At 51.5% G+C, this 21,497-nt stretch overlaps 3 protein-coding genes across 6 annotated transcripts; all 3 read right to left on the bottom strand.

The window, feature by feature from the left end:
- Window positions 1-3,411: 3,411 nt before the first annotated feature.
- Window positions 3,412-6,004, bottom strand: LOC149912831 (uncharacterized). 2 transcript variants are annotated; one of them, XM_090130974.1, is made up of 5 exons: window positions 5,756-6,004; window positions 5,506-5,657; window positions 5,004-5,367; window positions 4,787-4,913; window positions 3,413-4,660 (listed from the first exon to the last, which is right to left on the bottom strand). In XM_090130974.1, the coding sequence occupies exons 1-5, from the start codon at window positions 6,002-6,004 to the stop codon at window positions 4,614-4,616; spliced, it is 939 nt and encodes a 312-aa protein (XP_089987100.1). In that variant the 3' UTR covers window positions 3,413-4,613. The 2 variants fall into 2 exon arrangements, with proteins under 2 accessions (XP_089987099.1, XP_089987100.1); XM_090130973.1 differs by having other exon boundaries at window positions 3,412-4,660; window positions 4,787-5,367.
- Window positions 6,005-11,769: 5,765 nt separating this feature from the next.
- On the bottom strand, window positions 11,770-14,824 carry LOC149912830 (uncharacterized). 2 transcript variants are annotated; one of them, XM_090130972.1, is made up of 4 exons: window positions 12,859-14,824; window positions 12,609-12,760; window positions 12,107-12,470; window positions 11,770-12,016 (listed from the first exon to the last, which is right to left on the bottom strand). In XM_090130972.1, exons 1-4 carry the CDS (start codon window positions 13,105-13,107, stop codon window positions 11,864-11,866), a joined length of 918 nt encoding a protein of 305 aa, XP_089987098.1. In that variant the 5' UTR covers window positions 13,108-14,824; the 3' UTR covers window positions 11,770-11,863. The 2 variants fall into 2 exon arrangements, with proteins under 2 accessions (XP_089987098.1, XP_089987097.1); XM_090130971.1 differs by having other exon boundaries at window positions 11,770-12,470.
- Window positions 14,825-18,873: 4,049 nt separating this feature from the next.
- LOC149912829 (uncharacterized) lies at window positions 18,874-21,126 on the bottom strand. 2 transcript variants are annotated; one of them, XM_090130970.1, is made up of 4 exons: window positions 19,963-21,126; window positions 19,713-19,864; window positions 19,211-19,574; window positions 18,874-19,120 (listed from the first exon to the last, which is right to left on the bottom strand). In XM_090130970.1, the coding sequence occupies exons 1-4, from the start codon at window positions 20,209-20,211 to the stop codon at window positions 18,968-18,970; spliced, it is 918 nt and encodes a 305-aa protein (XP_089987096.1). In that variant the 5' UTR covers window positions 20,212-21,126; the 3' UTR covers window positions 18,874-18,967. The 2 variants fall into 2 exon arrangements, with proteins under 2 accessions (XP_089987096.1, XP_089987095.1); XM_090130969.1 differs by having other exon boundaries at window positions 18,874-19,574.
- Between the last annotated feature and the right edge of the window lie 371 nt (window positions 21,127-21,497).

The following is a 21,497-nucleotide window of genomic DNA, read 5'->3' as shown; positions in this document are numbered from 1 at the left end:
ACCTACAAAATCCTCTTTAGTCTCTTCCTCCTTCCAAGTGGTTCTTTGGCTAAGCAAATCACAGCAGGGAGTGCTGAAGTTATTTTGCTTGATCTGTCAGTTTCTCCTGAGAGCGTTTCAAACTTCTGGTTTGAGATTCTCTTCTTTCTGGAATGAAATTGGAGTACCTTGGTGCCTGTGCTCTCCAAGGTATTCGTTAAATGCACTTTTTTCAACGTCAAAACCACCTTCTGTAGAAAACTGCTCAAAAGGAGTTTTTCAGCGTGTATTGCAGGGACTTTATCTGCTTTTACATACTAACAGCTTTGACTGGGCAGGGCCAGCTCGACTGGCATATCCCAGAATGCTTTCTAACCAGGTGGCTTTTGCTAAATGCGAGTCCTGATGTTTGGATGTCCCAGCACCCATTATTCTCAGTGTAGTTTTTAACAGTTCATTGTATCATTCAATTTTCCCATCAGTTGGTGCAAGGTAGGGGGTGTGATATACTCTCCCTCAGTGCCACGCTCTTTTGTCCATGTGTGTTTGAGGTTGTTTCAGAAATGAATCCTGTTGTCTGACTCAGCTCTTTTTGGGGTGCCATGTCACCACAAGACTTGCTTTTCCAGGACCAGGGTGCTATCTTGGATAACGGTACGTGGCGTGGGACAGGTTTCCAGCCATGTCATGGTTGTGTCCAGCCTTAAAAGCACATCGTGCTTGCCATGGTGAGTTTGTGAGAGTGTGATATAACCCAGCTGCTGGGCCTCCCCATATTTTTATTTCAGCCACCGTCCTTCAGGAGGCTTTATTCCTTGGCTTGCTTAATTGCACCACACGTTTCACATTCATGGATAACCTGTGCAATAGCGTCCACGGTCAAGCTCAGCCTTCAATCCAAAGCCTATCTGTATGTGGTATCTCTTCCTTGATGGCCGGAGGTATCGTGGCCCCACTGAGCTAGAAATAATTCAGCCTTACGTTGCCAGTTCAGATCTACCTGAGCCTCTGCAATCCTAGCTGCTCAATTCACCTGTTGGTTGTTTCACTATTCTTCACTGATATGTGAGCATCTATGCGGTACAGCTTTACGGCTGTGTTCTCTACCCGGGCAGCAGTGTCTTTTCACAGTGAAGCGGCCCAGATGGATCTGCCTCTGTGCTGCCAGTTGTTCTGCTTCCGTTCCTGTAACCAGCCCTGTAGGGCATTTGCCACCACTGTCCACAAATCAGAATAGAGGTAGAGTACTGTTAAGTTTTCTCTTCCAGTGGTATCCAAAGCCAGCTGGATGGCCTTCACTTCTGCAAAGCTGCTTGAATTACCTTCTCCTTCAGCAGTTTTTGCAACCTTTGTTTTGTAGGAAGCCATACAGCAACGTTCCACTTCCAATGCTTTCCCACAGCGCGACAGGACCCATCAGTGAACAAGGCATACTGCTTCTCGTTCTCTTACAGTTTATTGTACAGCAGGGCCTCTTCAGCACACATCACCTCCTCCTCTGGCGATATTCCGGAATCTGTGTCTTCAGGCCCATCCATGATCACTTCCAAGACTGCTGGATGACCAGGCTTTCCTGGTCAAGACCACTCAACAGTGGTCTTGCACCCGCTTGCTCCACTTAGCATCAGTTGCATGGTGTGTGGAGGAAACCATTCCTTTGGACATCCAGCCAAGTAGCGCAGGCAGTCGGGGTGACAAGAGGAGCAGTGTCTCAGTACCAAACTCGCCTTCCTGCAGAAGGCCCTGCAGGAGGCCTGCTGAGGGGGCCTTCACAATTGTGGGTTGGGCTGGGGAGAGCTGAGGGGAAGGAGGAGCAGCTCCCTGGAACAGAAGCCATAGTGGCAGCACTGAAGATGTAACAGCATGAAAGGTTCTCCGTAGTTGTGGCAGGAGAATGCTCACTTTTTTCAATGCATGCATGTTCATGCAGAGAAACTCTTCCTAAAGGGTAGTTTTACCAGTCAGATGTAGGTAAACAAAAGAGACAGAAAGATCCTAGATCTGACAAAATCAGACTGCCTCTTATGAAAGACTTCTTCAGAAACATGCAGATTTTCAATGAGAACAGGCTACTTCTGAGCTGCATCTTATTTACTAAGACTGCAATAAAGTCTCTCGTGATATCTAGCTGAGAAAGTTGATTTAGTAGGTTGTGAGGTTTGCTGATTAGTTAACTAAGCTAAATTGCTTATTGTCTTAATACAGACAACAGGCAATAATTTGGGATCTAAAAGTTGAATTTGGATCCAAACCTACAAATTATCTCAGCTGAACTTGACAGCCTCTGCTAGTTATTTACAAAAATAGAGATGACTACCCGAAAGGAAGATTGCAGGTGACATACATTAAGAACTGTAACTCACTTATCTGCTAGAGTAAGAAAGACAGATAAGTACTGTTGTATCAGTACAATTCACTGAAATACTCAAGTTCTGGAAATGCCTCTGCTTTCAAGGTGTCCAAAGCACACTTTGAAAGTGGACAGATTTTCAGTATTTTTAAATATTTAATGTCTAGTATGAGGCATTTCACATTTTCAAGTTATAATTCTGTTTGTAGAGTTGTACAAACATTTTTAAAAATGTTATCTAAAGTATATAAATATCTAAATCCTACTATAATGAGGCACAGGCCTTAACTTCAGTACATTTCAAGTCATCCATAAAGATACTCTGTTACTAAAACTATCATGCCTAGCACTAATTGTAGTGTTATCACAGAATCTCTTTGGGACCGCAGCTGCAGAGGAGGATGAAGATGCTCAGGGCTTTATCCAGCCAGGACTTGAAATCCTCCAAGGCTTGAGACAGCACAACCTCTCGGATTGTTATCCTGGAATTGCAGATGCCTGACCAAGTCATAGATACATAGCAGCTCAGAACCATGCCTAATACAGACAGAAGGCCCCCTGTGCAGAACTCCATGTACTAGAACTAAAAAGATAAAAATCACTTTTATTGTTCCAAAGGTCTTGGGTCTCATCAGCATTACTTGTATTCACAGCAGTGAGTACTGCTTGAAGCTGGCCTTAAAATGAGAGCAACAAGCACTGATAAGTGGGCTGGAATCGTGAGAAACTAAAAGCAAACTACAAATGCCTCATCCCCAGTCCAAATTCTCCTACCCCCTCCCTCCAAGCAGCATAGGGGAATAGGGGAATGAGGAGGGAGGGTTGTGGTCAGTTCATAAGGCCTCATCTCTGCCACCCACGGTCACTCGCTGCCCCCGCGCCACGTGGTTCCCTCCTACGGACGCCGTCGTTCCTGACCGGATCCCGCGTGGACTTCCCACAGGCTGCAGCTCCCCAAGCACTGCCCCAGCGCGGCTCCATACGCGGGGCCCCCCCTTCGGGCCCCGCTGCAGCGCGGTCCCCAGGGGCGGCAGCTCGCCCGGCCCTCCCGCCGCACCGCGGGCGGCTCTCCCCGGGCCGCGGCTCCGGCCCGGCGGTATCCGCATGCCGTGCCTCCCCCGGGCCGCATCCGCTGCGGCACCGGGAGCTGCTCCGTGGCCGCACGGGGAGATCTGCTCCGCGCGCTGCCCGCGGGCTGCAGGGAACTGTCTCATCCCGCTCAGTAGGTTTCAAGGGAGGTGAATCCTGAGTCGCGCCTCCCCGAGTCAGCAAGGGGTTGCTACTGTAATGGAGCCATCCAAGACCGAGAGGAATAATATACATCACTTTATTGAGAGTTTTCTCAACGACTGCTTGGAGGTAAAATTGGCTAACTGGCTGATTACGAGTAGTGCGTGTTACAGGCAAGACAATTTTAGGCAATGGCTGTTACAGAGAATGAAAGAATGAAAGAAGAGAGAGAAGATGGAGAGACAGCCAGACAGATGTATAAACACAGCAAAGCAAAGCCTTTCACTACTCCTCAATCCAGCAGTATCTTGTTGTCAGCTGTTGATCTTCAGTTGTGATGTGTTCTCAGTAGTGGTAGGTCGTCCAAGGTTGTGTTACTCAGTTGATGATGACTAACGAGGACAGAACAAACTCATAGTCCAAAGTGCCTGAGAGCCAGCTCCTTTGGAGTAACAGCTTCTGGCTTTGGGATTTTAGCAGGAACTCCTTTGTTCCCTCTTCCAGGCCTTGCAAATTTAAGCCTGCAGATAAGAGGAAGCAGGAAGACGCCTCTATTTTGCCTTCACGGGACACGGTGGTATCATCTCCCAGTCTCCTCTATCAAGTTCCTTTCATTTGCTCCGAGGCCAAGCGTCCAGCCAATAAACATGCCTCAGCCCTCCCTTTCGAAGGCAAGCGACTCCAAAGAAGTGCTTTCAAATGCGGAATTGTCCACCATGATGTCAACTGCCTCTTGTTGATTAGAGACAGTCCTTTCCAGTCTCAGGCAGTGGTCCACTGGTACCCGTGACTGCCAGGACGGATAAAACGTTCCCAACAACACTGGAGGCTCATCGGCAAGTGCTGTGGCCCCGGACATGACCTGCTTCCTTCAAACAGGCACATACCGCATGCACACAGTGCTGTGAGCATCATTGTGCGTGAGCTTGAGCACGGCCTCTAGTAATCCTTTCCAGAGACTGAGAGTCTCAAACGCAACAAGACACTCTTCTTGCCCACTCCATAGAGGCTGTGCTCAGTGTGCAGCACCTGCCATGGGAGTAGGCCTGGGACCTCAGTAACGTCTCCTCCATAGCGCCCATTTTCTGCCAAGGAGCCGTCCTGCAGAGAGTAGAGGAGCACATGTAGAGAGGATGCGGCATGGCCCCAAAGCATGGAGCCTGGCCCCAGGCATGAAGCCGGGTGGCTGCAGGAGGAAGATTCAGGCTCTGGGGGACAGGATCTCACCAGAGAAGAGCTTCTTCTCTCCAGCTAGCATCTCCCTTGCACTGGTTGCCAGGGGTTTGCAGGTGCCATTAAGATATATGTTGCTTCCATGTCTCGTGGCGCCTGCAGAAGTCTCATGGGGAACGTCCTGGGGAATAAGGGCAGCGTGACACTCAAGACTCCCGGCCTGTCTGAACCTTCTTCCCTGTGTTGGACTCACCCCTGTCTCAGTCCTCACCTCTGGTGTGCTGGAAGCAGGTGGGGCCTTGTCCGTCCCTGCTGTTTCTCCTGTTGTCAGCGTCTCACCCATAGACGGGTCCGTGGCAGGAACCTTGACTTCAGCCTCAACCTTGGCTTCTGTCACGCCCACGGAGCAGGCCTCCTCCCTGGGCACGGGCTCCTCTGCAGGTGTGAGGTGGACGCAAGGCTCCCCAGGGACAGGAAGCATGGTCACCAGCACAGCCCAGTGCAGAAAGAGCTCCTCAGCTCTGGGCCCAGGGAACAGCTGCAAGTACACCTTGCGGCCGCTGGGGAAGCGGAGCCGCAGGCAGTGCTGGAGGCGGCTGTACACTGTCAGCTTTACGCACTGCAGCGGCAGCAGCCTGTGGGGAAAGCCAATCAGTAGCCAGTGAAGGTGACGGGCACCCTGAGCCAGGGAACACCCCACATCAGGGGACACTCCGCCTCCTGGGCTGCAACGCGTCCTGGGAGGGGATGCGGACTATGGGAACAAAGAATACCTGGCGAGCTCCAGCTCCTTGGCTGGGGAATCCGCAGGGACAGCCATTAAGATGACATTGGGCACCCCAATGGCAGGGCCAGTTTCGGCTACCCCCATGGTCACTACCTGTGCACGCTTAGCCACGTTCAGCACCTCTCCATGGCGGTTCACCTGCATGCATGGGGATCAGTTAGCCTTGGCCTCTTCGTGGGACACTCACCGCCCCTGAGGCCACAGCCCTACCCTCCGACCCCAGGCGCTCCACTCACCTGGAAGAAGTTGCTCTCCAAGACAAGGGTATTGCTCAGTAGGCCAAACTCGCCCTCCTGCAGAAGGCGCTGCAGGGGGCCTGCGGGCCAGGCTCCCTTAGCCCTCTGCACCTCCATCCCACACAGCTTGGTCCTACAGGAACCACCCACGCAATGCGCTTTCTCCTTGGTCTCTGGCCTAACCCTGGCCAGACAGCTCGCTGCTGTGTCCTGGGGTCGAACCGCAGCTCTGCCCCCGCACCACAGCATCCCTACTGGGGAATGACCCCGCTGCACCCTGCAGCGGTCTCTTATACCCAGTGAGGTAAGCTGTGACAGTCACTGCCTTTGTGACATCGGTGCCACGCCCAGGATGGCTCACACACTGGGCCGCCACTGTGCCAAACATGTCAGCAGTGCTGCACCAGTCCCACCCCCATTAATTGCCACTGAAGGTAATTCCACGGGTCTGCCCGGTAAAAACTTAGGAGGTGACACTCCGTGTTTTCTATCCACAACGTTTTAGGTACATCGGTGCAAGAGGTAGCGGAGTAGGCTTCCTAGAGCTGGTTGATGCTCCACGCTTGCCCGTGTTCAAAAGGCACCTCTATGAGCGCCTCTCATAATTTCATTTAGCTTTTTGTTCGCCATCTCGTGGTCAGGCAGTTGGACTTGATCAACTTTCCAGGTCCTTCCAACTGAGCTGTGCCATTCTGGCCTACTGTAATCGAGTCTAGTCATTTCTCACTGGTCATTTCTGAGCGTGTTTGCCAGTTTGGTCTTCAGACTGGAGCCCTTTTTCCTTTCTGCAGCCCCACTGGATAGGGGACGATATGCACAGTGATACTTGGTTCTATCGGTGCCTGTATCACAGGTTCACAGAATCACAGAATCACAAAATGGCCAAGGTTAGAAGGGACCTCCAGGATCATGAATCTCCAACCCCCCTGCCAAATGCAGGGCCACCAACCTCCCCATTTAATACCAGACCATGCTGCCCAGGGCCCCATCCAATCTGGCCGTGAACGCCCCTAGGGACGGGCAACTCTTCCAAGAGTTGACTCCCCTTCGATACTAAAAGGCTGCAGAGGGGTCACCCCGCAGCCTTCCTTTCTCCAGGCTGAACAAGCCCAGCTCCCTCAGCCTGTCTTCACAGGGGAGGTGCTCCAGTCCCCTGATCATCTTTGTGGCTCTCCTCCGAACCCTGTCCAACAGCTCCTTGTCTTTCTTGTACTGGGGGCTCCGGATCTGGACACAGTACTCCTCTGGCAGCAGATTCTGCTAGTGACTGGAGAGCACTTAAGCCTGAAGTCCCGATACTTGAGTGGTAGCTAGGACTCCTCCGATATGACAGGAGGAGGGAAAGGGATACCTACAAAATCCTCTTTAGTCTCTTCCTCCTTCCAAGTGGTTCTTTGGCTAAGCAAATCACAGCAGGGAGTGCTGAAGTTATTTTGCTTGATCTGTCAGTTTCTCCTGAGAGCGTTTCAAACTTCTGGTTTGAGATTCTCTTCTTTCTGGAATGAAATTGGAGTACCTTGGTGCCTGTGCTCTCCAAGGTATTCGTTAAATGCACTTTTTTCAACGTCAAAACCACCTTCTGTAGAAAACTGCTCAAAAGGAGTTTTTCAGCGTGTATTGCAGGGACTTTATCTGCTTTTACATACTAACAGCTTTGACTGGGCAGGGCCAGCTCGACTGGCATATCCCAGAATGCTTTCTAACCAGGTGGCTTTTGCTAAATGCGAGTCCTGATGTTTGGATGTCCCAGCACCCATTATTCTCAGTGTAGTTTTTAACAGTTCATTGTATCATTCAATTTTCCCATCAGTTGGTGCAAGGTAGGGGGTGTGATATACTCTCCCTCAGTGCCACGCTCTTTTGTCCATGTGTGTTTGAGGTTGTTTCAGAAATGAATCCTGTTGTCTGACTCAGCTCTTTTTGGGGTGCCATGTCACCACAAGACTTGCTTTTCCAGGACCAGGGTGCTATCTTGGATAACGGTACGTGGCGTGGGACAGGTTTCCAGCCATGTCATGGTTGTGTCCAGCCTTAAAAGCACATCGTGCTTGCCATGGTGAGTTTGTGAGAGTGTGATATAACCCAGCTGCTGGGCCTCCCCATATTTTTATTTCAGCCACCGTCCTTCAGGAGGCTTTATTCCTTGGCTTGCTTAATTGCACCACACGTTTCACATTCATGGATAACCTGTGCAATAGCGTCCACGGTCAAGCTCAGCCTTCAATCCAAAGCCCATCTGTATGTGGTATCTCTTCCTTGATGGCCGGAGGTATCGTGGCCCCACTGAGCTAGAAATAATTCAGCCTTACGTTGCCAGTTCAGATCTACCTGAGCCTCTGCAATCCTAGCTGCTCAATTCACCTGTTGGTTGTTTCACTATTCTTCACTGATATGTGAGCATCTATGCGGTACAGCTTTACGGCTGTGTTCTCTACCCGGGCAGCAGTGTCTTTTCACAGTGAAGCGGCCCAGATGGATCTGCCTCTGTGCTGCCAGTTGTTCTGCTTCCGTTCCTGTAACCAGCCCTGTAGGGCATTTGCCACCACTGTCCACAAATCAGAATAGAGGTAGAGTACTGTTAAGTTTTCTCTTCCAGTGGTATCCAAAGCCAGCTGGATGGCCTTCACTTCTGCAAAGCTGCTTGAATTACCTTCTCCTTCAGCAGTTTTTGCAACCTTTGTTTTGTAGGAAGCCATACAGCAACGTTCCACTTCCAATGCTTTCCCACAGCGCGACAGGACCCATCAGTGAACAAGGCATACTGCTTCTCGTTCTCTTACAGTTTATTGTACAGCAGGGCCTCTTCAGCACACATCACCTCCTCCTCTGGCGATATTCCGGAATCTGTGTCTTCAGGCCCATCCATGATCACTTCCAAGACTGCTGGATGACCAGGCTTTCCTGGTCAAGACCACTCAACAGTGGTCTTGCACCCGCTTGCTCCACTTAGCATCAGTTGCATGGTGTGTGGAGGAAACCATTCCTTTGGACATCCAGCCAAGTAGCGCAGGCAGTCGGGGTGACAAGAGGAGCAGTGTCTCAGTACCAAACTCGCCTTCCTGCAGAAGGCCCTGCAGGAGGCCTGCTGAGGGGGCCTTCACAATTGTGGGTTGGGCTGGGGAGAGCTGAGGGGAAGGAGGAGCAGCTCCCTGGAACAGAAGCCATAGTGGCAGCACTGAAGATGTAACAGCATGAAAGGTTCTCCGTAGTTGTGGCAGGAGAATGCTCACTTTTTTCAATGCATGCATGTTCATGCAGAGAAACTCTTCCTAAAGGGTAGTTTTACCAGTCAGATGTAGGTAAACAAAAGAGACAGAAAGATCCTAGATCTGACAAAATCAGACTGCCTCTTATGAAAGACTTCTTCAGAAACATGCAGATTTTCAATGAGAACAGGCTACTTCTGAGCTGCATCTTATTTACTAAGACTGCAATAAAGTCTCTCGTGATATCTAGCTGAGAAAGTTGATTTAGTAGGTTGTGAGGTTTGCTGATTAGTTAACTAAGCTAAATTGCTTATTGTCTTAATACAGACAACAGGCAGTAATTTGGGATCTAAAAGTTGAATTTGGATCCAAACCTACAAATTATCTCAGCTGAACTTGACAGCCTCTGCTAGTTATTACAAAAATAGAGATGACTACCCGAAAGGAAGATTGCAGGTGACATACATTAAGAACTGTAACTCACTTATCTGCTAGAGTAAGAAAGACAGATAAGTACTGTTGTATCAGTACAATTCACTGAAATACTCAAGTTCTGGAAATGCCTCTGCTTTCAAGGTGTCCAAAGCACACTTTGAAAGTGGACAGATTTTCAGTATTTTTAAATATTTAATGTCTAGTATGAGGCATTTCACATTTTCAAGTTATAATTCTGTTTGTAGAGTTGTACAAACATTTTTAAAAATGTTATCTAAAGTATATAAATATCTAAATCCTACTATAATGAGGCACAGGCCTTAACTTCAGTACATTTCAAGTCATCCATAAAGATACTCTGTTACTAAAACTATCATGCCTAGCACTAATTGTAGTGTTATCACAGAATCTCTTTGGGACCGCAGCTGCAGAGGAGGATGAAGATGCTCAGGGCTTTATCCAGCCAGGACTTGAAATCCTCCAAGGCTTGAGACAGCACAACCTCTCGGATTGTTATCCTGGAATTGCAGATGCCTGACCAAGTCATAGATACATAGCAGCTCAGAACCATGCCTAATACAGACAGAAGGCCCCCTGTGCAGAACTCCATGTACTAGAACTAAAAAGATAAAAATCACTTTTATTGTTCCAAAGGTCTTGGGTCTCATCAGCATTACTTGTATTCACAGCAGTGAGTACTGCTTGAAGCTGGCCTTAAAATGAGAGCAACAAGCACTGATAAGTGGGCTGGAATCGTGAGAAACTAAAAGCAAACTACAAATGCCTCATCCCCAGTCCAAATTCTCCTACCCCCTCCCTCCAAGCAGCATAGGGGAATAGGGGAATGAGGAGGGAGGGTTGTGGTCAGTTCATAAGGCCTCATCTCTGCCACCCACGGTCACTCGCTGCCCCCGCGCCACGTGGTTCCCTCCTACGGACGCCGTCGTTCCTGACCGGATCCCGCGTGGACTTCCCACAGGCTGCAGCTCCCCAAGCACTGCCCCAGCGCGGCTCCATACGCGGGGCCCCCCCTTCGGGCCCCGCTGCAGCGCGGTCCCCAGGGGCGGCAGCTCGCCCGGCCCTCCCGCCGCACCGCGGGCGGCTCTCCCCGGGCCGCGGCTCCGGCCCGGCGGTATCCGCATGCCGTGCCTCCCCCGGGCCGCATCCGCTGCGGCACCGGGAGCTGCTCCGTGGCCGCACGGGGAGATCTGCTCCGCGCGCTGCCCGCGGGCTGCAGGGAACTGTCTCATCCCGCTCAGTAGGTTTCAAGGGAGGTGAATCCTGAGTCGCGCCTCCCCGAGTCAGCAAGGGGTTGCTACTGTAATGGAGCCATCCAAGACCGAGAGGAATAATATACATCACTTTATTGAGAGTTTTCTCAACGACTGCTTGGAGGTAAAATTGGCTAACTGGCTGATTACGAGTAGTGCGTGTTACAGGCAAGACAATTTTAGGCAATGGCTGTTACAGAGAATGAAAGAATGAAAGAAGAGAGAGAAGATGGAGAGACAGCCAGACAGATGTATAAACACAGCAAAGCAAAGCCTTTCACTACTCCTCAATCCAGCAGTATCTTGTTGTCAGCTGTTGATCTTCAGTTGTGATGTGTTCTCAGTAGTGGTAGGTCGTCCAAGGTTGTGTTACTCAGTTGATGATGACTAACGAGGACAGAACAAACTCATAGTCCAAAGTGCCTGAGAGCCAGCTCCTTTGGAGTAACAGCTTCTGGCTTTGGGATTTTAGCAGGAACTCCTTTGTTCCCTCTTCCAGGCCTTGCAAATTTAAGCCTGCAGATAAGAGGAAGCAGGAAGACGCCTCTATTTTGCCTTCACGGGACACGGTGGTATCATCTCCCAGTCTCCTCTATCAAGTTCCTTTCATTTGCTCCGAGGCCAAGCGTCCAGCCAATAAACATGCCTCAGCCCTCCCTTTCGAAGGCAAGCGACTCCAAAGAAGTGCTTTCAAATGCGGAATTGTCCACCATGATGTCAACTGCCTCTTGTTGATTAGAGACAGTCCTTTCCAGTCTCAGGCAGTGGTCCACTGGTACCCGTGACTGCCAGGACGGATAAAACGTTCCCAACAACACTGGAGGCTCATCGGCAAGTGCTGTGGCCCCGGACATGACCTGCTTCCTTCAAACAGGCACATACCGCATGCACACAGTGCTGTGAGCATCATTGTGCGTGAGCTTGAGCACGGCCTCTAGTAATCCTTTCCAGAGACTGAGAGTCTCAAACGCAACAAGACACTCTTCTTGCCCACTCCATAGAGGCTGTGCTCAGTGTGCAGCACCTGCCATGGGAGTAGGCCTGGGACCTCAGTAACGTCTCCTCCATAACGCCCATTTTCTGCCAAGGAGCCGTCCTGCAGAGAGTAGAGGAGCACATGTAGAGAGGATGCGGCATGGCCCCAAAGCATGGAGCCTGGCCCCAGGCATGAAGCCGGGTGGCTGCAGGAGGAAGATTCAGGCTCTGGGGGACAGGATCTCACCAGAGAAGAGCTTCTTCTCTCCAGCTAGCATCTCCCTTGCACTGGTTGCCAGGGGTTTGCAGGTGCCATTAAGATATATGTTGCTTCCATGTCTCGTGGCGCCTGCAGAAGTCTCATGGGGAACGTCCTGGGGAATAAGGGCAGCGTGACACTCAAGACTCCCGGCCTGTCTGAACCTTCTTCCCTGTGTTGGACTCACCCCTGTCTCAGTCCTCACCTCTGGTGTGCTGGAAGCAGGTGGGGCCTTGTCCGTCCCTGCTGTTTCTCCTGTTGTCAGCGTCTCACCCATAGACGGGTCCGTGGCAGGAACCTTGACTTCAGCCTCAACCTTGGCTTCTGTCACGCCCACGGAGCAGGCCTCCTCCCTGGGCACGGGCTCCTCTGCAGGTGTGAGGTGGACGCAAGGCTCCCCAGGGACAGGAAGCATGGTCACCAGCACAGCCCAGTGCAGAAAGAGCTCCTCAGCTCTGGGCCCAGGGAACAGCTGCAAGTACACCTTGCGGCCGCTGGGGAAGCGGAGCCGCAGGCAGTGCTGGAGGCGGCTGTACACTGTCAGCTTTACGCACTGCAGCGGCAGCAGCCTGTGGGGAAAGCCAGTCAGTAGCCAGTGAAGGTGACGGGCACCCTGAGCCAGGGAACACCCCACATCAGGGGACACTCCGCCTCCTGGGCTGCAACGCGTCCTGGGAGGGGATGCGGACTATGGGAACAAAGAATACCTGGCGAGCTCCAGCTCCTTGGCTGGGGAATCCGCAGGGACAGCCATTAAGATGACATTGGGCACCCCAATGGCAGGGCCAGTTTCGGCTACCCCCATGGTCACTACCTGTGCACGCTTAGCCACGTTCAGCACCTCTCCATGGCGGTTCACCTGCATGCATGGGGATCAGTTAGCCTTGGCCTCTTCGTGGGACACTCACCGCCCCTGAGGCCACAGCCCTACCCTCCGACCCCAGGCGCTCCACTCACCTGGAAGAAGTTGCTCTCCAAGACAAGGGTATTGCTCAGTAGGCCAAACTCGCCCTCCTGCAGAAGGCGCTGCAGGGGGCCTGCGGGCCAGGCTCCCTTAGCCCTCTGCACCTCCATCCCACACAGCTTGGTCCTACAGGAACCACCCACGCAATGCGCTTTCTCCTTGGTCTCTGGCCTAACCCTGGCCAGACAGCTCGCTGCTGTGTCCTGGGGTCGAACCGCAGCTCTGCCCCCGCACCACAGCATCCCTACTGGGGAATGACCCCGCTGCACCCTGCAGCGGTCTCTTATACCCAGTGAGGTAAGCTGTGACAGTCACTGCCTTTGTGACATCGGTGCCACGCCCAGGATGGCTCACACACTGGGCCGCCACTGTGCCAAACATGTCAGCAGTGCTGCACCAGTCCCACCCCCATTAATTGCCACTGAAGGTAATTCCACGGGTCTGCCCGGTAAAAACTTAGGAGGTGACACTCCGTGTTTTCTATCCACAACGTTTTAGGTACATCGGTGCAAGAGGTAGCGGAGTAGGCTTCCTAGAGCTGGTTGATGCTCCACGCCTGCCCGTGTTCAAAAGGCACCTCTATGAGCGCCTCTCATAATTTCATTTAGCTTTTTGTTCGCCATCTCGTGGTCAGGCAGTTGGACTTGATCAACTTTCCAGGTCCTTCCAACTGAGCTGTGCCATTCTGGCCTACTGTAATCGAGTCTAGTCATTTCTCACTGGTCATTTCTGAGCGTGTTTGCCAGTTTGGTCTTCAGACTGGAGCCCTTTTTCCTTTCTGCAGCCCCACTGGATAGGGGACGATATGCACAGTGATACTTGGTTCTATCGGTGCCTGTATCACAGGTTCACAGAATCACAGAATCACAAAATGGCCAAGGTTAGAAGGGACCTCCAGGATCATGAATCTCCAACCCCCCTGCCAAATGCAGGGCCACCAACCTCCCCATTTAATACCAGACCATGCTGCCCAGGGCCCCATCCAATCTGGCCGTGAACGCCCCTAGGGACGGGCAACTCTTCCAAGAGTTGACTCCCCTTCGATACTAAAAGGCTGCAGAGGGGTCACCCCGCAGCCTTCCTTTCTCCAGGCTGAACAAGCCCAGCTCCCTCAGCCTGTCTTCACAGGGGAGGTGCTCCAGTCCCCTGATCATCTTTGTGGCTCTCCTCCGAACCCTGTCCAACAGCTCCTTGTCTTTCTTGTACTGGGGGCTCCGGATCTGGACACAGTACTCCTCTGGCAGCAGATTCTGCTAGTGACTAGAGAGCACTTAAGCCTGAAGTCCTGATACTTGAGTGGTAGCTAGGACTCCTCCGATATGACAGGAGGAGGGAAAGGGATACCTACAAAATCCTCTTTAGTCTCTTCCTCCTTCCAAGTGGTTCTTTGGCTAAGCAAATCACAGCAGGGAGTGCTGAAGTTATTTTGCTTGATCTGTCAGTTTCTCCTGAGAGCGTTTCAAACTTCTGGTTTGAGATTCTCTTCTTTCTGGAATGAAATTGGAGTACCTTGGTGCCTGTGCTCTCCAAGGTATTCGTTAAATGCACTTTTTTCAACGTCAAAACCACCTTCTGTAGAAAACTGCTCAAAAGGAGTTTTTCAGCGTGTATTGCAGGGACTTTATCTGCTTTTACATACTAACAGCTTTGACTGGGCAGGGCCAGCTCGACTGGCATATCCCAGAATGCTTTCTAACCAGGTGGCTTTTGCTAAATGCGAGTCCTGATGTTTGGATGTCCCAGCACCCATTATTCTCAGTGTAGTTTTTAACAGTTCATTGTATCATTCAATTTTCCCATCAGTTGGTGCAAGGTAGGGGGTGTGATATACTCTCCCTCAGTGCCACGCTCTTTTGTCCATGTGTGTTTGAGGTTGTTTCAGAAATGAATCCTGTTGTCTGACTCAGCTCTTTTTGGGGTGCCATGTCACCACAAGACTTGCTTTTCCAGGACCAGGGTGCTATCTTGGATAACGGTACGTGGCGTGGGACAGGTTTCCAGCCATGTCATGGTTGTGTCCAGCCTTAAAAGCACATCGTGCTTGCCATGGTGAGTTTGTGAGAGTGTGATATAACCCAGCTGCTGGGCCTCCCCATATTTTTATTTCAGCCACCGTCCTTCAGGAGGCTTTATTCCTTGGCTTGCTTAATTGCACCACACGTTTCACATTCATGGATAACCTGTGCAATAGCGTCCACGGTCAAGCTCAGCCTTCAATCCAAAGCCCATCTGTATGTGGTATCTCTTCCTTGATGGCCGGAGGTATCGTGGCCCCACTGAGCTAGAAATAATTCAGCCTTACGTTGCCAGTTCAGATCTACCTGAGCCTCTGCAATCCTAGCTGCTCAATTCACCTGTTGGTTGTTTCACTATTCTTCACTGATATGTGAGCATCTATGCGGTACAGCTTTACGGCTGTGTTCTCTACCCGGGCAGCAGTGTCTTTTCACAGTGAAGCGGCCCAGATGGATCTGCCTCTGTGCTGCCAGTTGTTCTGCTTCCGTTCCTGTAACCAGCCCTGTAGGGCATTTGCCACCACTGTCCACAAATCAGAATAGAGGTAGAGTACTGTTAAGTTTTCTCTTCCAGTGGTATCCAAAGCCAGCTGGATGGCCTTCACTTCTGCAAAGCTGCTTGAATTACCTTCTCCTTCAGCAGTTTTTGCAACCTTTGTTTTGTAGGAAGCCATACAGCAACGTTCCACTTCCAATGCTTTCCCACAGCGCGACAGGACCCATCAGTGAACAAGGCATACTGCTTCTCGTTCTCTTACAGTTTATTGTACAGCAGGGCCTCTTCAGCACACATCACCTCCTCCTCTGGCGATATTCCGGAATCTGTGTCTTCAGGCCCATCCATGATCACTTCCAAGACTGCTGGATGACCAGGCTTTCCTGGTCAAGACCACTCAACAGTGGTCTTGCACCCGCTTGCTCCACTTAGCATCAGTTGCATGGTGTGTGGAGGAAACCATTCCTTTGGACATCCAGCCAAGTAGCGCAGGCAGTCGGGGTGACAAGAGGAGCAGTGTCTCAGTACCAAACTCGCCTTCCTGCAGAAGGCCCTGCAGGAGGCCTGCTGAGGGGGCCTTCACAATTGTGGGTTGGGCTGGGGAGAGCTGAGGGGAAGGAGGAGCAGCTCCCTGGAACAGAAGCCATAGTGGCAGCACTGAAGATGTAACAGCATGAAAGGTTCTCCGTAGTTGTGGCAGGAGAATGCTCACTTTTTTCAATGCATGCATGTTCATGCAGAGAAACTCTTCCTAAAGGGTAGTTTTACCAGTCAGATGTAGGTAAACAAAAGAGACAGAAAGATCCTAGATCTGACAAAATCAGACTGCCTCTTATGAAAGACTTCTTCAGAAACATGCAGATTTTCAATGAGAACAGGCTACTTCTGAGCTGCATCTTATTTACTAAGACTGCAATAAAGTCTCTCGTGATATCTAGCTGAGAAAGTTGATTTAGTAGGTTGTGAGGTTTGCTGATTAGTTAACTAAGCTAAATTGCTTATTGTCTTAATACAGACAACAGGCAGTAATTTGGGATCTAAAAGTTGAATTTGGATCCAAACCTACAAATTATCTCAGCTGAACTTGACAGCCTCTGCTAGTTATTTACAAAAATAGAGATGACTACCCGAAAGGAAGATTGCAGGTGACATACATTAAGAACTGTAACTCACTTATCTGCTAGAGTAAGAAAGACAGATAAGTACTGTTGTATCAGTACAATTCACTGAAATACTCAAGTTCTGGAAATGCCTCTGCTTTCAAGGTGTCCAAAGCACACTTTGAAAGTGGACAGATTTTCAGTATTTTTAAATATTTAATGTCTAGTATGAGGCATTTCACATTTTCAAGTTATAATTCTGTTTGTAGAGTTGTACAAACATTTTTAAAAATGTTATCTAAAGTATATAAATATCTAAATCCTACTATAATGAGGCACAGGCCTTAACTTCAGTACATTTCAAGTCATCCATAAAGATACTCTGTTACTAAAACTATCATGCCTAGCACTAATTGTAGTGTTATCACAGAATCTCTTTGGGACCGCAGCTGCAGAGGAGGATGAAGATGCTCAGGGCTTTATCCAGCCAGGACTTGAAATCCTCCAAGGCTTGAGACAGCACAACCTCTCGGATTGTTATCCTGGAATTGCAGATGCCTGACCAAGTCATAGATACATAGCAGCTCAGAACCATGCCTAATACAGACAGAAGGCCCCCTGTGCAGAACTCCATGTACTAGAACTAAAAAGATAAAAATCACTTTTATTGTTCCAAAGGTCTTGGGTCTCATCAGCATTACTTGTATTCACAGCAGTGAGTACTGCTTGAAGCTGGCCTTAAAATGAGAGCAACAAGCACTGATAAGTGGGCTGGAATCGTGAGAAACTAAAAGCAAACTACAAATGCCTCATCCCCAGTCCAAATTCTCCTACCCCCTCCCTCCAAGCAGCATAGGGGAATAGGGGAATGAGGAGGGAGGGTTGTGGTCAGTTCATAAGGCCTCATCTCTGCCACCCACGGTCACTCGCTGCCCCCGCGCCACGTGGTTCCCTCCTACGGACGCCGTCGTTCCTGACCGGATCCCGCGTGGACTTCCCACAGGCTGCAGCTCCCCAAGCACTGCCCCAGCGCGGCTCCATACGCGGGGCCCCCCCTTCGGGCCCCGCTGCAGCGCGGTCCCCAGGGGCGGCAGCTCGCCCGGCCCTCCCGCCGCACCGCGGGCGGCTCTCCCCGGGCCGCGGCTCCGGCCCGGCGGTATCCGCATGCCGTGCCTCCCCCGGGCCGCATCCGCTGCGGCACCGGGAGCTGCTCCGTGGCCGCACGGGGAGATCTGCTCCGCGCGCTGCCCGCGGGCTGCAGGGAACTGTCTCATCCCGCTCAGTAGGTTTCAAGGGAGGTGAATCCTGAGTCGCGCCTCCCCGAGTCAGCAAGGGGTTGCTACTGTAATGGAGCCATCCAAGACCGAGAGGAATAATATACATCACTTTATTGAGAGTTTTCTCAACGACTGCTTGGAGGTAAAATTGGCTAACTGGCTGATTACGAGTAGTGCGTGTTACAGGCAAGACAATTTTAGGCAATGGCTGTTACAGAGAATGAAAGAATGAAAGAAGAGAGAGAAGATGGAGAGACAGCCAGACAGATGTATAAACACAGCAAAGCAAAGCCTTTCACTACTCCTCAATCCAGCAGTATCTTGTTGTCAGCTGTTGATCTTCAGTTGTGATGTGTTCTCAGTAGTGGTAGGTCGTCCAAGGTTGTGTTACTCAGTTGATGATGACTAACGAGGACAGAACAAACTCATAGTCCAAAGTGCCTGAGAGCCAGCTCCTTTGGAGTAACAGCTTCTGGCTTTGGGATTTTAGCAGGAACTCCTTTGTTCCCTCTTCCAGGCCTTGCAAATTTAAGCCTGCAGATAAGAGGAAGCAGGAAGACGCCTCTATTTTGCCTTCACGGGACACGGTGGTATCATCTCCCAGTCTCCTCTATCAAGTTCCTTTCATTTGCTCCGAGGCCAAGCGTCCAGCCAATAAACATGCCTCAGCCCTCCCTTTCGAAGGCAAGCGACTCCAAAGAAGTGCTTTCAAATGCGGAATTGTCCACCATGATGTCAACTGCCTCTTGTTGATTAGAGACAGTCCTTTCCAGTCTCAGGCAGTGGTCCACTGGTACCCGTGACTGCCAGGACGGATAAAACGTTCCCAACAACACTGGAGGCTCATCGGCAAGTGCTGTGGCCCCGGACATGACCTGCTTCCTTCAAACAGGCACATACCGCATGCACACAGTGCTGTGAGCATCATTGTGCGTGAGCTTGAGCACGGCCTCTAGTAATCCTTTCCAGAGACTGAGAGTCTCAAACGCAACAAGACACTCTTCTTGCCCACTCCATAGAGGCTGTGCTCAGTGTGCAGCACCTGCCATGGGAGTAGGCCTGGGACCTCAGTAACGTCTCCTCCATAACGCCCATTTTCTGCCAAGGAGCCGTCCTGCAGAGAGTAGAGGAGCACATGTAGAGAGGATGCGGCATGGCCCCAAAGCATGGAGCCTGGCCCCAGGCATGAAGCCGGGTGGCTGCAGGAGGAAGATTCAGGCTCTGGGGGACAGGATCTCACCAGAGAAGAGCTTCTTCTCTCCAGCTAGCATCTCCCTTGCACTGGTTGCCAGGGGTTTGCAGGTGCCATTAAGATATATGTTGCTTCCATGTCTCGTGGCGCCTGCAGAAGTCTCATGGGGAACGTCCTGGGGAATAAGGGCAGCGTGACACTCAAGACTCCCGGCCTGTCTGAACCTTCTTCCCTGTGTTGGACTCACCCCTGTCTCAGTCCTCACCTCTGGTGTGCTGGAAGCAGGTGGGGCCTTGTCCGTCCCTGCTGTTTCTCCTGTTGTCAGCGTCTCACCCATAGACGGGTCCGTGGCAGGAACCTTGACTTCAGCCTCAACCTTGGCTTCTGTCACGCCCACGGAGCAGGCCTCCTCCCTGGGCACGGGCTCCTCTGCAGGTGTGAGGTGGACGCAAGGCTCCCCAGGGACAGGAAGCATGGTCACCAGCACAGCCCAGTGCAGAAAGAGCTCCTCAGCTCTGGGCCCAGGGAACAGCTGCAAGTACACCTTGCGGCCGCTGGGGAAGCGGAGCCGCAGGCAGTGCTGGAGGCGGCTGTACACTGTCAGCTTTACGCACTGCAGCGGCAGCAGCCTGTGGGGAAAGCCAATCAGTAGCCAGTGAAGGTGACGGGCACCCTGAGCCAGGGAACACCCCACATCAGGGGACACTCCGCCTCCTGGGCTGCAACGCGTCCTGGGAGGGGATGCGGACTATGGGAACAAAGAATACCTGGCGAGCTCCAGCTCCTTGGCTGGGGAATCCGCAGGGACAGCCATTAAGATGACATTGGGCACCCCAATGGCAGGGCCAGTTTCGGCTACCCCCATGGTCACTACCTGTGCACGCTTAGCCACGTTCAGCACCTCTCCATGGCGGTTCACCTGCATGCATGGGGATCAGTTAGCCTTGGCCTCTTCGTGGGACACTCACCGCCCCTGAGGCCACAGCCCTACCCTCCGACCCCAGGCGCTCCACTCACCTGGAAGAAGTTGCTCTCCAAGACAAGGGTATTGCTCAGTAGGCCAAACTCGCCCTCCTGCAGAAGGCGCTGCAGGGGGCCTGCGGGCCAGGCTCCCTTAGCCCTCTGCACCTCCATCCCACACAGCTTGGTCCTACAGGAACCACCCACGCAATGCGCTTTCTCCTTGGTCTCTGGCCTAACCCTGGCCAGACAGCTCGCTGCTGTGTCCTGGGGTCGAACCGCAGCTCTGCCCCCGCACCACAGCATCCCTACTGGGGAATGACCCCGCTGCACCCTGCAGCGGTCTCTTATACCCAGTGAGGTAAGCTGTGACAGTCACTGCCTTTGTGACATCGGTGCCACGCCCAGGATGGCTCACACACTGGGCCGCCACTGTGCCAAACATGTCAGCAGTGCTGCACCAGTCCCACCCCCATTAATTGCCACTGAAGGTAATTCCACGGGTCTGCCCGGTAAAAACTTAGGAGGTGACACTCCGTGTTTTCTATCCACAACGTTTTAGGTACATCGGTGCAAGAGGTAGCGGAGTAGGCTTCCTAGAGCTGGTTGATGCTCCACGCCTGCCCGTGTTCAAAAGGCACCTCTATGAGCGCCTCTCATAATTTCATTTAGCTTTTTGTTCGCCATCTCGTGGTCAGGCAGTTGGACTTGATCAACTTTCCAGGTCCTTCCAACTGAGCTGTGCCATTCTGGCCTACTGTAATCGAGTCTAGTCATTTCTCACTGGTCATTTCTGAGCGTGTTTGCCAGTTTGGTCTTCAGACTGGAGCCCTTTTTCCTTTCTGCAGCCCCACTGGATAGGGGACGATATGCACAGTGATACTTGGTTCTATCGGTGCCTGTATCACAGGTTCACAGAATCACAGAATCACAAAATGGCCAAGGTTAGAAGGGACCTCCAGGATCATGAATCTCCAACCCCCCTGCCAAATGCAGGGCCACCAACCTCCCCATTTAATACCAGACCATGCTGCCCAGGGCCCCATCCAATCTGGCCGTGAACGCCCCTAGGGACGGGCAACTCTTCCAAGAGTTGACTCCCCTTCGATACTAAAAGGCTGCAGAGGGGTCACCCCGCAGCCTTCCTTTCTCCAGGCTGAACAAGCCCAGCTCCCTCAGCCTGTCTTCACAGGGGAGGTGCTCCAGTCCCCTGATCATCTTTGTGGCTCTCCTCTGAACCCTGTCCAACAGCTCCTTGTCTTTCTTGTACTGGGGGCTCCGGATCTGGACAAAGTACTCCTCTGGCAGCAGATTCTGCTAGTGACTAGAGAGCACTTAAGCCTGAAGTCCTGATACTTGAGTGGTAGCTAGGACTCCTCCGATATGACAGGAGGAGGGAAAGGGATACCTACAAAATCCTCTTTAGTCTCTTCCTCCTTCCAAGTGGTTCTTTGGCTAAGCAAATCACAGCAGGGAGTGCTGAAGTTATTTTGCTTGATCTGTCAGTTTCTCCTGAGAGCGTTTCAAACTTCTGGTTTGAGATTCTCTTCTTTCTGGAATGAAATTGGAGTACCTTGGTGCCTGTGCTCTCC

This window comes from Phasianus colchicus, chromosome Z (genome assembly GCF_987193195.1).
Source record: "Phasianus colchicus chromosome Z, bPhaCol1.hap1.1, whole genome shotgun sequence".
Lineage (NCBI taxonomy): Eukaryota > Metazoa > Chordata > Aves > Galliformes > Phasianidae > Phasianus > Phasianus colchicus.
Note: the sequence above shows the minus strand (reverse complement) of the source record. Positions and strands in the feature narration are given on the sequence as shown.

What these genes read in the sequence shown, in the direction of transcription:
- LOC149912831 (XM_090130973.1), bottom strand. Translation starts at nt 6,004, where the DNA reads ATGCTGTGGTGCGGGGGCAGAGCTGCGGTTCGACCCCAGGACACAGCA. An exon ending in TGGAGAGCAACTTCTTCCAG is followed by an intron (nt 5,658 to 5,755) that starts GTGAGTGGAGCG and finishes CCATGCATGCAG; the next exon opens with GTGAACCGCCATGGAGAGGT. An exon ending in AAGGAGCTGGAGCTCGCCAG is followed by an intron (nt 5,368 to 5,505) that starts GTATTCTTTGTT and finishes CTTTCCCCACAG; the next exon opens with GCTGCTGCCGCTGCAGTGCG.
- LOC149912830 (XM_090130971.1), bottom strand. Translation starts at nt 13,107, where the DNA reads ATGCTGTGGTGCGGGGGCAGAGCTGCGGTTCGACCCCAGGACACAGCA. An exon ending in TGGAGAGCAACTTCTTCCAG is followed by an intron (nt 12,761 to 12,858) that starts GTGAGTGGAGCG and finishes CCATGCATGCAG; the next exon opens with GTGAACCGCCATGGAGAGGT. An exon ending in AAGGAGCTGGAGCTCGCCAG is followed by an intron (nt 12,471 to 12,608) that starts GTATTCTTTGTT and finishes CTTTCCCCACAG; the next exon opens with GCTGCTGCCGCTGCAGTGCG.
- LOC149912829 (XM_090130969.1), bottom strand. Translation starts at nt 20,211, where the DNA reads ATGCTGTGGTGCGGGGGCAGAGCTGCGGTTCGACCCCAGGACACAGCA. An exon ending in TGGAGAGCAACTTCTTCCAG is followed by an intron (nt 19,865 to 19,962) that starts GTGAGTGGAGCG and finishes CCATGCATGCAG; the next exon opens with GTGAACCGCCATGGAGAGGT. An exon ending in AAGGAGCTGGAGCTCGCCAG is followed by an intron (nt 19,575 to 19,712) that starts GTATTCTTTGTT and finishes CTTTCCCCACAG; the next exon opens with GCTGCTGCCGCTGCAGTGCG.